This window comes from Anomaloglossus baeobatrachus, chromosome 4, assembly GCF_048569485.1.
Source record: "Anomaloglossus baeobatrachus isolate aAnoBae1 chromosome 4, aAnoBae1.hap1, whole genome shotgun sequence".
NCBI lineage: Eukaryota > Metazoa > Chordata > Amphibia > Anura > Aromobatidae > Anomaloglossus > Anomaloglossus baeobatrachus.
This window is the reverse complement of record NC_134356.1, coordinates 437,058,499-437,071,708: the sequence shown is the minus strand read 5'-3', so window position 1 is coordinate 437,071,708 and position 13,210 is coordinate 437,058,499. Positions and strand designations below refer to the sequence as shown.

General features: G+C 42.4%; 1 protein-coding gene across 2 annotated transcripts in view; it reads left to right on the top strand.

Moving 5' to 3' along the window:
* LOC142303785 (mucosa-associated lymphoid tissue lymphoma translocation protein 1-like) overlaps positions 1–13,210 on the top strand; it is an 88,933-nt gene that overhangs the window by 21,650 nt on the left and 54,073 nt on the right. For both annotated transcript variants that reach the window (XM_075345493.1, XM_075345492.1), the window contains exon 2: positions 12,929–13,027. In XM_075345493.1, coding sequence (XP_075201608.1) covers positions 13,018–13,027 — 10 coding nt within the window. In that variant the 5' untranslated portion in view covers positions 12,929–13,017. The remainder of the gene's footprint in view (positions 1–12,928; positions 13,028–13,210) is intronic.

The window sequence follows — 13,210 nt, the reverse complement described above, 5'->3', positions numbered from 1 at the left end:
CAAGAACAATACATGGGTCCTATGCAGCCCATGAACTCATAAAAATGTAAAATTGCACCTTCTTTAGAGGTTAAAATGTGCCCCCTGACCTATTGGGTCCCTGTGTGGCTACACAGGTTGCACCAATGATATGTCCGCCCCTGGCTGGTTTCCCTTAAAGTGATCTGTGCAGTGTTCCATTTCGTAGTTTGGTGCTTCCCAATCATTTCACCTTACTTTTGTAGAGAATAGACTGTTCTGCAATGTGTATAGATCTGTCATCTAAGCAGTTACAATGCTCCCACGCAAGACACTTACGGGAACTGAAAAACAATGCAATTTCCAGTTTACGTTTGTAGAGCCTCAGGCAGCATGACACAATATGTACGGCACCTTTAGATTGATGTAACAGACCACAGAATGGAACTGGGACGAGTCTGTTGATTTGTGGCAACTCTCTACTAACAAAAACCTGTATGAGACGGTGACTTTGAGCTTCATGCCCTAACAGAAATTACTGCTATAAGATTGCTGTAATAAATGCTACAACAAGAGCTTGTAAAAAGAAATGCTAATTTATACCCAAAGGGACAGTTCACATGCTGTGTTTATGCCACATTTTATTCTGTGCATTTTGAAGGATAAAAATTGGTGGTGAGGGAGTGTAGTCGGCACAGCTCGTTACTTGATCGAGCATCGGTAGTGCCCTGGTACTCATGGAACTCAGCCAAAATATTGCGGGTACTCTGATATTTTGACCATAAAACAACGACCACAACAACGCACACTGCATGATGTGTGCAGGCACCGCAGGGAGATCCATTCTTTTGGGGGATAAAACATTGTTCTCGGCTCAGTGGTTAGCACTGCAGTCTTGCAGTGCTGGGGTCCTGGGTTTGAATCTCACCAAGGACATCATCTGGAAGGAGTCTGTATGTTCTCCCCGTGTTTGCGTGGGTTTCCTCCGGGTACTCCGGTTTCCTCCCACACTCCAAAGACATACAGACAGGGAATTTAGATTGTGAGCCCCAATGGGGACAGTGTTCCTGATGTATGTAAAGTGTTATATAAAAATAAAGATTTATTTATTTTATTTATTTATTTCTCGGACCAATAATAAAAAATCCTCCCTCCAACCAGTAATGCTCTGTTTATGGCTGGCTGTATGTGGGTGGGGAGACGAATTGCCCAATCATTGACTTCCATAATGTTCGTACTAGTGTCTGGCCTGTCCGAGCGTCTGACCTGCTCGAATTGAGTAACGAGCATTCAAGCATTTTAGTGCTCGCCCATTATTAGTAAAAATCACTGCCCTTTACATTATTGAAATCTCATGCAGGTTACTTTTTTTTTTCCTTTCGGATTTGAAACATCAAAGCATTTTTTTTTTCAAATCTGCAGCATGTAAAATCATTCAGCAATTTTCACACATTCAAATGAAAGGAAAAAAGTTGCACGTAAAGTTGCCAAAAAAAATACATACAGACATTGAGTAAAAAAAGAACATGGATTTTCCCTGGCGGTTTTCCTGCCAATACTCTGGTTTTTGAGGGCAGAAAGATCTGCTGCACATACTCAATGTAACTTTAGTTTACATTATTTACATTTTTGCATCCTATTTTAGTTTTACCTTCATAGAAATTATGATCGTGGAAAGTTCTGGAAATCCATGTAAAGTTTCAGCTTCCAGTGTACTGGCATTACTGCTCAAATATTGCTGGCGTATTGTAAATAAAGATTGGCTGGTGACTACTGGAGATCACCAGGGAATTAGAGTGTTTTGTTTTTTTTTAGGAAAACTTAACTCAAAAGGATGTGGAATCTTTCTTGAAATACATAATGTCAGATGTAGAGATGAGCAGACCCATGGAGGTTCGGGTTCAGTTGGACTTTAGATAACGTTCAGTTCGGAATCCAGATTTGACCTGAACTTGATCCCGGACTCCAAACCCCATAGAAAGCCACAGATTGGGCAGTTCAGGTCTCCACCCACATACAGCCAGCCATATACAGAGCATTTCTGCGGGAGGGCGGTTTTTTGGTTTTTTTTTTGGGACACACTACATGATTATTTTGACCCCCAGTTAGAGCCATTCAAAGACTGCAAGTGGCTGAGGCAGAGCACTGAGCATACCTGAGCACCCAGATTCTTGATCGAGTGGTTAGCATACAGTATGTACAGCACCTGAACTCCAAACTCAGCCACTGATTCTACTAAAATCCAAGTTCGGTACGAACCCCGAACTTTATAAGACTGGTACGTCCATCTTTAATCACAAGTCACCTGCCCTATATTGGTTGAGATGTATTAATGATCCTATATCCTATACATTTAGTATATAGCAATGTAAACACATATCAAATCTATATACAGTACAAACCAAAAGTTTGGACACACCTTCTCATCTCTAGAACAACTGTTAAGATGAGACTTTGTGCAGCATGCCTTCATGGTACAATAGCTGCTAGGAAACCACTGCTAAGGACAGGCAACAAGCAGAAGAGACTTGTTTGGTCTAAAGAACACAAGGAACGGACATTAGACCAGTGGAAATCTGTGCTTTAGTCTGATGAGTCCAAATTTGAGATCTTTGGATCCAACCACCGTGTCTTTGTAGCTAAGGTGAATGGATGGGCTCTACATGGCTGGTTCCCACCGTGAAGCATGGAGGAGGTGTGATGGTGTGGGGGTGCTTTGCTGGTGACACTTTTGGGGATTTATTCAAAATTGAAGGCATACAGAACCAGCATGCCTACCACTGCATCTTGCAGCGGCGTGCTATTCCATCTGGTTTGCGTTTAGTTGGACCATCATTTATTTTTCAAGAGGACAATGACCCCAAACACACCTCCAGGCTGTGTAAGGGCTATTTGATCAAGAAGGAGAGTGATGGGGTGCTACGCCAGATGACCTGGTCTCCACAGTCACCAGACCTGAACCCAATCGAGATGGTTTGGGGTGAGCTGGACCACAGACTGAAGGCAAAAGGGCTAACAAGTGATAAGCATCTCTGGGAACTCCTTCAAGATTGTTGGACAACCATTTCCGGTGACTACCTCTTGAAGTTCATCAAGAGAATGCCAAGAGTGTGCAAAGTAGTAATGAAAGCAAAAGGTGGCTACTTTGAAGAACCTAGAATATAAGACATATTTTCAGTTGTTTCACACTTTTTTAAGTATTTCATTCCACATGTTTTAATTCATAGTTTTGATGCCTTCAATGTGAATCTACAATTTTCAGAGTCCTGAAAATAAAGAAAACCCTTTGAATGAGAAGGTGTGTCCAAACCTTTGGTCTGTACTGTATACATATCCATATATATATGACGCCCTGGCCGGGCCAGGTAGTCACAAATAGGGCCCCACACAACACCTTTCCCTCACAGGTGACATCAGCCAACCTTTAAAAACCCTAGTCACCCCCCCAAAGGCTTGATAGACACACCGGGGGCGAAACCAGGCGGTTGGAAGACGCCCACCTAGGAGTTTTAGACAGCCCGGGGCGGGGAAAAGCAGTCAGATCAGTTGTAGAGTTCAAGGAGAGTGGAGGTCAGGCCTGTGTCTCAGGCCTGAAGGAAAACTGACAGGTACCAGGGTAGGAGCCCTGGTGCCTTTGGCTAGGAGGCAGACGGCGGTCTCCGTCTGCAGGAGCCGGGAAGATGGCTCGGTGGAACCGAGGTGGCCCGGGACATGGTTGTAGCCCGCTGGTACCGACCCGGGGAACCGACTCGGAAACCGGAGCACACAGGGGGGGTACTCAGACCCTGAAGCTCGGTTCAGAAGCGACTGGAACTGGTTAATTAACTGATTGCGGCCAGGACTAGAGGTCCTGTCCCACCCAAAGTCCCGATTGAAAGCAACAGCTCACCGAGGGGGATAACAGGCCACCGCCAGGGCTCAGAGATCCCACGGGCCAGCGTCTGCGGGCAAGGGCTCCTTAGGCCACATCCAGCCGGGAGCGGACTCGTGAAGTTGCAAGCACAGGCAATCCACCGTTCTAAAAAAGGTGCAGGAGAAAGACAGAGACCACCAGCCGGGTGGGGGAACCAGAACGCAGCCGGCTACGGGCACCAACCACCATCACCTTGGTTTACCAGAGACTCGTGTGTTTTCTTAATAGTGAGTACACCAGTACCCTGCAGTCGCCCATCTCCCTGCACCACCAACCCCAACGGGTCCCGGGGCCACCATCCCTGCCCACGGAGGGGTTAACAACTTGCTGCAAAACATCTCCCCCGGGTGCCTCATAACTGCAGCGGTGGTGTCCAATATCACCACATACCGTGGGTGGCGTCACAAACCTAGTATGGCTCACCCCATACATATACGTCCACCACCCACCGACCCTTTTCATTCGGAGTATCCGTGGGATCCCCCAAGACGCTCGAGCCACCCACCGGAAGGTCATGACCCGAGCAGCGGCAGGCTGCTGGCACGGGGGCGGCACAATATACATATAAATATTAAACATTTCTACACTTCTGTTTACAGTGACCTTAGTGTGTGAAGGGTTAATAAATCAATTACTCTTTTGCCTAAGGCAAATTAGAACTCCGTTACTCAAAACTTAACCTTTATTAAATATTCATTACAAAGTCTAAGAAGAGTTAAAAATAGCAGGGATGAGGACTTATATCTTGTTCTAATATAAATAGTTATGCAGTAGAGCCAGTCACAGTAGAAGGTATATGACCATCAGGTTTATATTGGTGTCTGCAGGTTGAAGTCACTATAAACTCTCCTCATTATTAGAGAATTCCAGTGCCCTGACTAATAAAGTATCAATTCTGCCACCCACCTTCCCTTCCAAATGTTTCACTGGTTAAATTAGCTTCATCAGGGGAAATTGTACAAATGACCATTCTCAAGGTGAGGACTGCAGGAAAATAGGCTAAACTAGATAAACTTTATTCCAACTTGACTATGTAACTATGTAAGTTACTCTAAAGATGGCAACGTCTCCTATTAGAACACATATAACATTATGTGCCAATTGTAAAGGCATTTACCTACATTGAATACTCCCTCTTGTTTTTTCACCAGGAATCAGGTCAGTATCTTTATTAACTGTATTATCATTACTCTTTAAGTTTATCCCGGCAACCTGGAAACATCAAACCGTTCTAAGTATTTTAATGTCCTGGCTCTTTTTGTTAATTCTCCTCACTCAGCAGTCGGCAGATTCCTCGGTGTGACTGTTTTATTAACCTTTGTTGTCATGAATGTCACTCTCCAGCTGAAGTTATATTTAAGGTAGCAGCTCAGATGGACAAGGGTTTGATCCTGGGTAACATAAAATAGATGAATCATGCAGTAAAAAGAAGACTAGAAAGTAGGGTTACGTAAGCGTAGAGGGCCCCAATGCAAAATTTCCAACAAGGCCCCAGCTATGCCAGGTCATTAAAAGTATTTTATCTTCTGATATTGAACAAAGAGACCTTTTCGACCCTCCTAGGCTTCATGGCCCAGGTGCGAATACAACCCCTTCATTCACTATAGATACTCCCCCTGGCTAAAATATCTATATCCCATAGATCTATAGCTAATTGGCTTACAAGAAAGAAGATTAGGGTGATGTCTTAAGCTGGTGTCACACATAACGACGACGACAACGACGTCGCTGCTACGTCACCATTTTCTGTGACGTTTGCAGCGACGTCCCCGTCGCTGTCGCTGTGTGTGACATCCAGCAACGACCTGGCCCCTGCTGTGAGGTCGGCCGGTCGTTGCTGAATGTCCAGCTTCATTTTTTTGGTCGTCACTCTCCCGCTGTGACACACACATTGCTGTGTGTGACAGCGAGAGAGCGACGAAATGAAGCGATCAGGAGCCGGCACTGGCAGCTGCGGTAAGCTGTAACCAGCGTAAACATCGGGTAACCAAGGGAAGCCCTTTCCCTGGTTACCCGATGTTTACGCTGGTTACCAGCCTCCGCTCTTGCTGCCAGTGCTGGCTCCTGCACTGTGACATGTGGCTGCAGTACGCATCGGGTAATTAACCCGATGTATACTGTAGCAAGGAGAGCAAGGAGCCAGCGCTAAGCAGTGCGCGCGGCTCCCTGCTCTCTGCACTGTGACATGTAGCTGCAGCACACATCGGGTTAATTAACCCGATGTGTGCTGCAGGAGAGCAAGGAGCCAGCGCTAAGCGCGGCTCCCTGCTCTCTGAACTGTGACATGTAGCTGCAGCACACATCGGGTTAATTAACCCGATGTGTGCTGCAGGAGAGCAAGGAGCCAGCGCTAAGCGCGGCTCCCTGCTCTCTGCACATGTAGCACAGCGACGTTATGATCGCTGCTTCTGCTGTGTTTGACAGCTAAGCAGCGATCATAACAGCGACTTACAAGGTCGCTGTTACGTCACCGAAAATGGTGACGTAACAGCGACGTCGTTGTCGCTGTCGTTTAGTGTGACACCAGCTTTAAGGTACCGTCACACTAAGCGACGCTCCAGCGATCCCACCAGCAACCTGACCTGGCAGGGATCGCTTGAGCGTCGCTACACGGGTTGCTGGTGAGCTGTCACACAGGCAGATCTCACCAGCAACCAGTGACCAGCCCCCAGCCAGCAGCGACGCTTGGAAGCATGCCGTGCTTGGTAACTAAGGTAAATATCGGGTAACCAACCCGATATTTACCTTGGTTACCAGCACTCCTAGCCAGAGTACACATCGGGTTATCGGGTAACCAAGGAAAGGGCTTCTTGGTTACCCGATATTTACCTTCGTTACCAGCATCCGCAGAAGCTGGCTCCCTTCTCACTGCACATTTAGTTGTTACTGTCTCGCTGTCACACACAGCGATCTGTGCTTCACAGCGGGACAGCAACAACTAAAAAATGGTCCAGGACATTCAGCAACAACCAGCGACCTCACAGCAGGGGCCAGGTTGTTGCTGGATGTCACACACAGCAACATCGCTAGCAAGTCGTGCCTCAGCAGCGATGTTGCTAGCGATGTTGCTTAGTGTGACGGTACCTTAAAACAAAGTTAATGATTATGATGGCACAAAAGAATGTAATGTATCAGTGAGAAATGGACAACACTAGGATGAATCTAGTATGTCATTAGTATGATGCCCAAGTTATTCAGTAACCCATAGACTTGCATGTGTTAGTTTTATCTGTGACTCATAAAAAAACTAGTATGTCTCATTTTTTTTCTGAACAATAGGCTCGCAAAAAAAATTAGATATGAAAAGCCCCACAGATCATAATAAGTATGTTTTCAATCCATAAAAGACACTGATACAACACATTAGAAATATCAAACATTTGAAAGGGGCCTTAACTTTAGGATTGATATGCTGTCATATCTAGGCTACTAGCAAGAAGAGAATGGCACTTCCTATATATGCATCAAGGAGATACTGGGGTGCACTTCAGGTTCCAAAGCCAAACAGTGAGAAGTATACAAGGCACTCCCAAGATGATTTGAAGAAAAATTTATTCATGTGCATAACAAAAACGTTTTCGGTCCTATGTGGACCTTCCTCAGTAGCACATGTGTGAGGGAACACGCTGTGTGGGCTGTCAGACGCGGAATCCACCGCTGTATGGGGGCTGCCATTTTTGTTACGCACATGAATACATTTTTCTTCAAATCATCTCGGGAGTGCCTTGTATACTTCTCAATATCTAGGCTACTGGCAAGAAGGCAGATTTGTCAGTAAATCATCCACTCTTGCTGACTATATCACAAGTGTCAGCCTCTTATGACAATTATAATGGCCATTGTGAAAACTCCACTGTTTTGAGATGTTCTTTATGTAAACAGGCAAAAAAATAATCCATTTATGATTAGAATAGTTTAATAAACATAAAATAAATTGTACATATATTTATTAATCAATAAAAGTCAGACTTTCTGGTATATATCTTGCCTGATACATGTTCCACTGTATGTATAAAAATATCTGGTAAACCTTAGATCTGTGCAATCCTCTCTTTTAGAAATCCAATGCGTATTACATACATTGTTGATACTAGTTCCCTAATTTCCATTTCCATTCTAAGGTTCACAAACGTAAAGGAATGTGGAGTGGAAAGCAGAAGTTCCAAAGTTAGCAAAGATTGTAATGCACTTTACTGTACTTATGTAAAAAGGAAGTCCTGTGTCATCCTGTGTCTTTTAAATAACAAGAGAGTGTGCTGTAAATAACAAGTAAATATGCTATGTAAGGGACGGTGCTATACATAACAAGAAGTTATACTTTGTAATAATGCTACGGCACTATATATCACGAGAGGACACTATGTAGTAAGGTATGGTGCCACACATAACTAGAATGGATGCTACATAATAAGAGATGGCACTGTATAGTACATAACAAGAGCGTATGATATATGATGATGGACTGCTATTGTTACAAACAGAGTAAACTATCTAATAAAGGCTGTGCTTTATAAAAGAGGAAATAAGGATCAATGCTACATAGAACAAGAAAGCACACTATACACTAAGGGACAGCACTATACACAACAAGAGAGTACACTTTGTAATAAGCAGCAATATACATATTAAGTGAGTGCACTATATACTAAGGGATGATGTTTTATATAAAAAGGCTATATTCATATCATTCATATATCTGTTTAATCTCTTGGTGTGCTGTCTGATTTTTTTTTTACATACAAAATCGTATCAAAATAAAACATATTCTGAGTCTCACTGAAGAGTTTACAGTTCACGGTGTTGATTGCTCCAATTGGAAGACCGCCCGCTCTGCCTCCCCGGTAGCTACGCCACTGCCCACCCCTAATTCCTAGACTGATCATTCAAAAGCTGCTGAAATATGTCTTCAAATTTGTTTTCAGTCAGGGATGAAATTACACCTGCTGCCTATAGAAGACTATATAGAAAGTTGCGGGAAAAAACTGGAAAGGGGTAGAAGAAGGCTACACATAAAGAAAAGCTGCGTAGCTTCTCGTAACCATTGCCTACAGAGCAAAAAAACAGCGAAGTAATGCAGGATACAAGTCATATAATTACCAGAAGTAGTTTTATTCCTCATGAACATATACCAGACAATTTATTCATAAAAGTTACCTGAAAATGAGAGTATACTTAAATATACTTATTGCTGTACTGATGTTAAATACAGTGGTACACTCAATATCTATTCTCTGAACATTGTCAGTTTATTGAAAACTGGCCATTGGTATGTCAGTAATAAGTTTATTATAGATCCCTGATAACAAGTGAACACAGCAAATTCACCAAAGATTGAGTGGTATATCTAGCAACATACATATTCCATTCTCTTGCTGGGCCTCATGGCCTTGTTGGCCATTCATAATAGTTCTGCCAATGATAGATAATACTGCGAGCTAACAAGGTGCCCTGCCATTCCATTTTTACATTTGTCCATGTTTGACCACCTATAACTACCACATGATTTTGCCATGCACAGTGGCTTATAAAAGTATTCATACCCCATGAACTTTTCCATATTTTTTAACATTACACCCAAAAAGTTAAGTATTTTTTATTGAGATCTTATGTGATATACCAACAGAAAGTAGCAGGTGTTTTTGAAGTGTTACATGGTTTTCTAAATATTTTAAAAATCTAAATCTGAAAATTGTGACGTGCATTTGCATTCAGACCCATGTAGTCTGATACCCCTAAATAAAATCCTGAGTGGTCAGTTGCCTCCAGAAGTTGCTTAATTAGTAAATTGAGTCCACTTGTGTGTAATTTATTTTCAGTATAAATACAGCTTTCTGTGAAGGCCTCAAAGGTTTACTTGAGAACATTAGGGATTAAACAGCAACATGAAAACCAAGGAACACATCAGATAGGTCAGGGATAAAGTAGTGGAGAATAGTAAAGCAGGGATAAGTTATAAAAAAAAATAGCCCAAGCTCTGAATATTTCAGAGCACTGTTCAATCAATCTTCCAAAAATGGAATAAGTATGGCACAACTGTAAACCTATAAATATATGGCCGGCAATCTAAACTAACATCCCAAGCAAGAAGATCACTGATTAAAGAAGCAGCCAAGAGGTCCATGGTCACTCTGGAGTAGCTGCAGAGATCCACAGCTCTGGTGGGAGACTTTGTCTACAAATTTGGCCTTTATGGAAGAGTTCAAAGAAGAAAGCCTTAAGTATGATAATGACAGGTTGCCTCCCCTCCACACAGATCCAAGATGCACTGCATTTCAGCTCTGCAGACTCAACTCTGCTATGGAGGTCCTATTGTCCACAGCTCAATCAACTATGAATGAACACAAACCAGCTTCTCTAGTTGATCTATATTTACTGATACAATTGATCCCTACCAAGCTAAACATATCTGCCTTAGCCACTCGAATGGTAGCAGCGCGCAAACCGGAATTCGCACAATTTTGCTCTGAACATTCAACACTCGCCTGTAAGGCTGATTCGACCTACCACAGAATGTTATCTCCATAGCCTACAGTGTTAAACAAACAGTAAAAACAATCCATCTTCCATCCATGAAAGGCATTTTAGTCGACCCAAAGGGATCACTTCTACACATATATCAGGTAGCCCCCGAAGATGTGTTCCTACCTTCTCCCACTATCCTCGGGGGATTGGACTGTACTGACTCGCTATAAATTTAAATATGTTCATCTCCAACATTTCTACTCCCCCATAATGGGCGACCCGATCATGTTCATCCTCTATCAACTTTTCAGAGGATGTGTGTGTCTGCTTCAGGTTCTCCACATGCTATCTCATACAGACCTGGAGCTTCTTCCCCCCCTTCTGTAAAGCCTGGGAAATTAAACTTCACAAAACTTTCACACAAGAACAGTGGGATAAGTGTTTCTTTTTGTCCCATAAATTGGTAATTGCAACTAAATCTCAAGAGACCAGTTTTAAAATTGTCTTTAGGTGGTATCAGATTCCCTCTGCCTTACATAGATGGTATGTGAGAGTCACCAATTTATGCTAGCATTGTGGGGTAGAAAATGGAACAATGACATATCTGGTCGGCATGTCCAATCCTGGAAGATTTTTAGGAGGGAGTGATCAAAGTTATCAAAGAGGTTACTGGTGTGACAATCCTCCCGTCTCCGAAGGCGCTATAGAAAAAATCCCTCATACGGCATCTACCTCAGGATGCCAAGACAATAAGTTTGCGGCACGGTTAAGATCAATGCATATTCATGTGTGTGACTGCCCCAGTCAAAGTTCTGTCCTATATCCCACTAACAATCTGTGGCAAGACTTAAAATTGCTGTTCACAAACGCTCTTCAGCCAATCTCATTGAGCAAGAGCTATACTGAATAAAAATATAAATGGAACATTTTTGTTTTTTCTCCCATTTTTCATGAGCTGAACTCAAAAATCTAAGACTTTTTCTATGTACACAAAAGGCCTTTTGCTCTCAAATATTGTTCACAAATTTGTCTAAATCTGTATTAGTCAACACTTCTCCTTTTGTCAAGATAATCCATCCACCTCACAGGTATGGCATATAACGATGTTGATTAGACAGCATAATTATGGCACATGTGTATCTTAGGCTGTCCACAATAAAAGGTCACTCTAAAATGTGCCATTTTACTTTATTGGGGTCAACTGGGAGAGTCAGCAGAGAGCTGATTACTCTAGCTAATAAGCACACACACCCATACTGCCACACTGGACAGTACTACAGGGTCCCAGGCAACGTAGTCTTAGTGGCTAGACACAGGCTGCACTATGTAGAGCTTATGGTTCTAACATGTCCATCAGCAGTGCTGCCCATAGAATGAGTATGGTGGTTCATGGTGAGAAAAGTAGACGTCAGTAGGAGATATGACAGAACCAAAATGTCAACACAAACCATCAGAAGGCATTTGTACGACATTAGTCTACAAGCCAAATGTCCAGCTATACACCATATACCAGCGCTGCCAAAGGTTATCAAGGTTCATAGCAATATGGCAATGGAAATCTATTCCTTTCAGCAACGAGTCCTGCTTTTGTCTTGGACACAATGATAGGCAGAGATTGATCTGGTTACCACGTGGGCTATGCGTTGAAGAAGCCCTCATGAGGGAATATCCCATTGGTCCTACTCTTGGGATTATGGTGTGGGCTGGCATATTGTGGCAGCCAGACTCCATCCAATCTTCATTCCAGGTACACTGACAGCTTGATGTTACATTGTTTTTGTTGTAGAACCAGTGGCATGGCCATTTCTACAAAGTGTCCAAGTGCAATTTTTCAACAATGTCAGGCCACATGTTGTTCATGCTACTGTGAGCAGCCTGTGTGACCTAAATGTTCTACCATGGCCTGAAGTGCCACTTGTACTTAATTATTGTAGCACACATCTGTTATGTCATTGGTTGACAATTAAAAAGGCAGCTGCAATCAGTAGATTTTAATGCTTTGCGTGCCCAAGTGCATCTATTGTGGCAGAACATTCCTCAGACAACTATTAATAACCTCACTGGTTACATGCCCAGGCTGTAAGTGCGTGTATTTCTGCATTGGGTGCTCATACTTGATACTGAACAAATTAATATGGTTTTGAAAATGTTGTTTTCATGTTTTCATCAATTGCATATCATTAATATGTGTAACGATCCTAGGATTTTCCTAATTCCACAACTTTTCCTTCTTCATGTTGCAATTTCAATGTTGAGGTGTGTATGCATACATAGCTCAATAGGGCAAATCAACCACAAATATTTCATTAAGGGGAAGCTCAAGCTTTCTTCATTGTATGAAACGTAGGAGTTTTGGAATACATACTACTGAATCAACATCTATAAATTGTTGATGACCCATATTGGTCTTGGTGTACTCCTATGTTAACAGCAAAAAATCAGTTTAAAATGAGAAATCACCAATAACAGTCCTAACGCAGAATAAAGTACTGATGGCTATAAAAGTAAAAAAAAAAATGATGAATGACTTAATAAAAATTAGCCTTTTAATAATGCATTGTCTGCATTCTGATAATTCACCTCTTTTATCTCCAGCTGACCATTCTGATACAATGGAGGAATACTTCATAATGTCCCATCTGTGATGTTTCCCACATGCTCCCAGGCTCTTCCAATGTATAACCATGCTGAAAGGTAAGAACTTTACTTGTGTCTGATTTTCAAAAAAATGCAACAGTGAGTTTTGTTTAGAAGAATAGTAAAAGTAATAAAACACATTTATTGACTTATCTTCACCTAATCAAAAAAACAAAACAAACATACAGTAAATCTGCTCATGAATTCCCTTGTTCTGCTCATCTACACACTAGTTAGCAC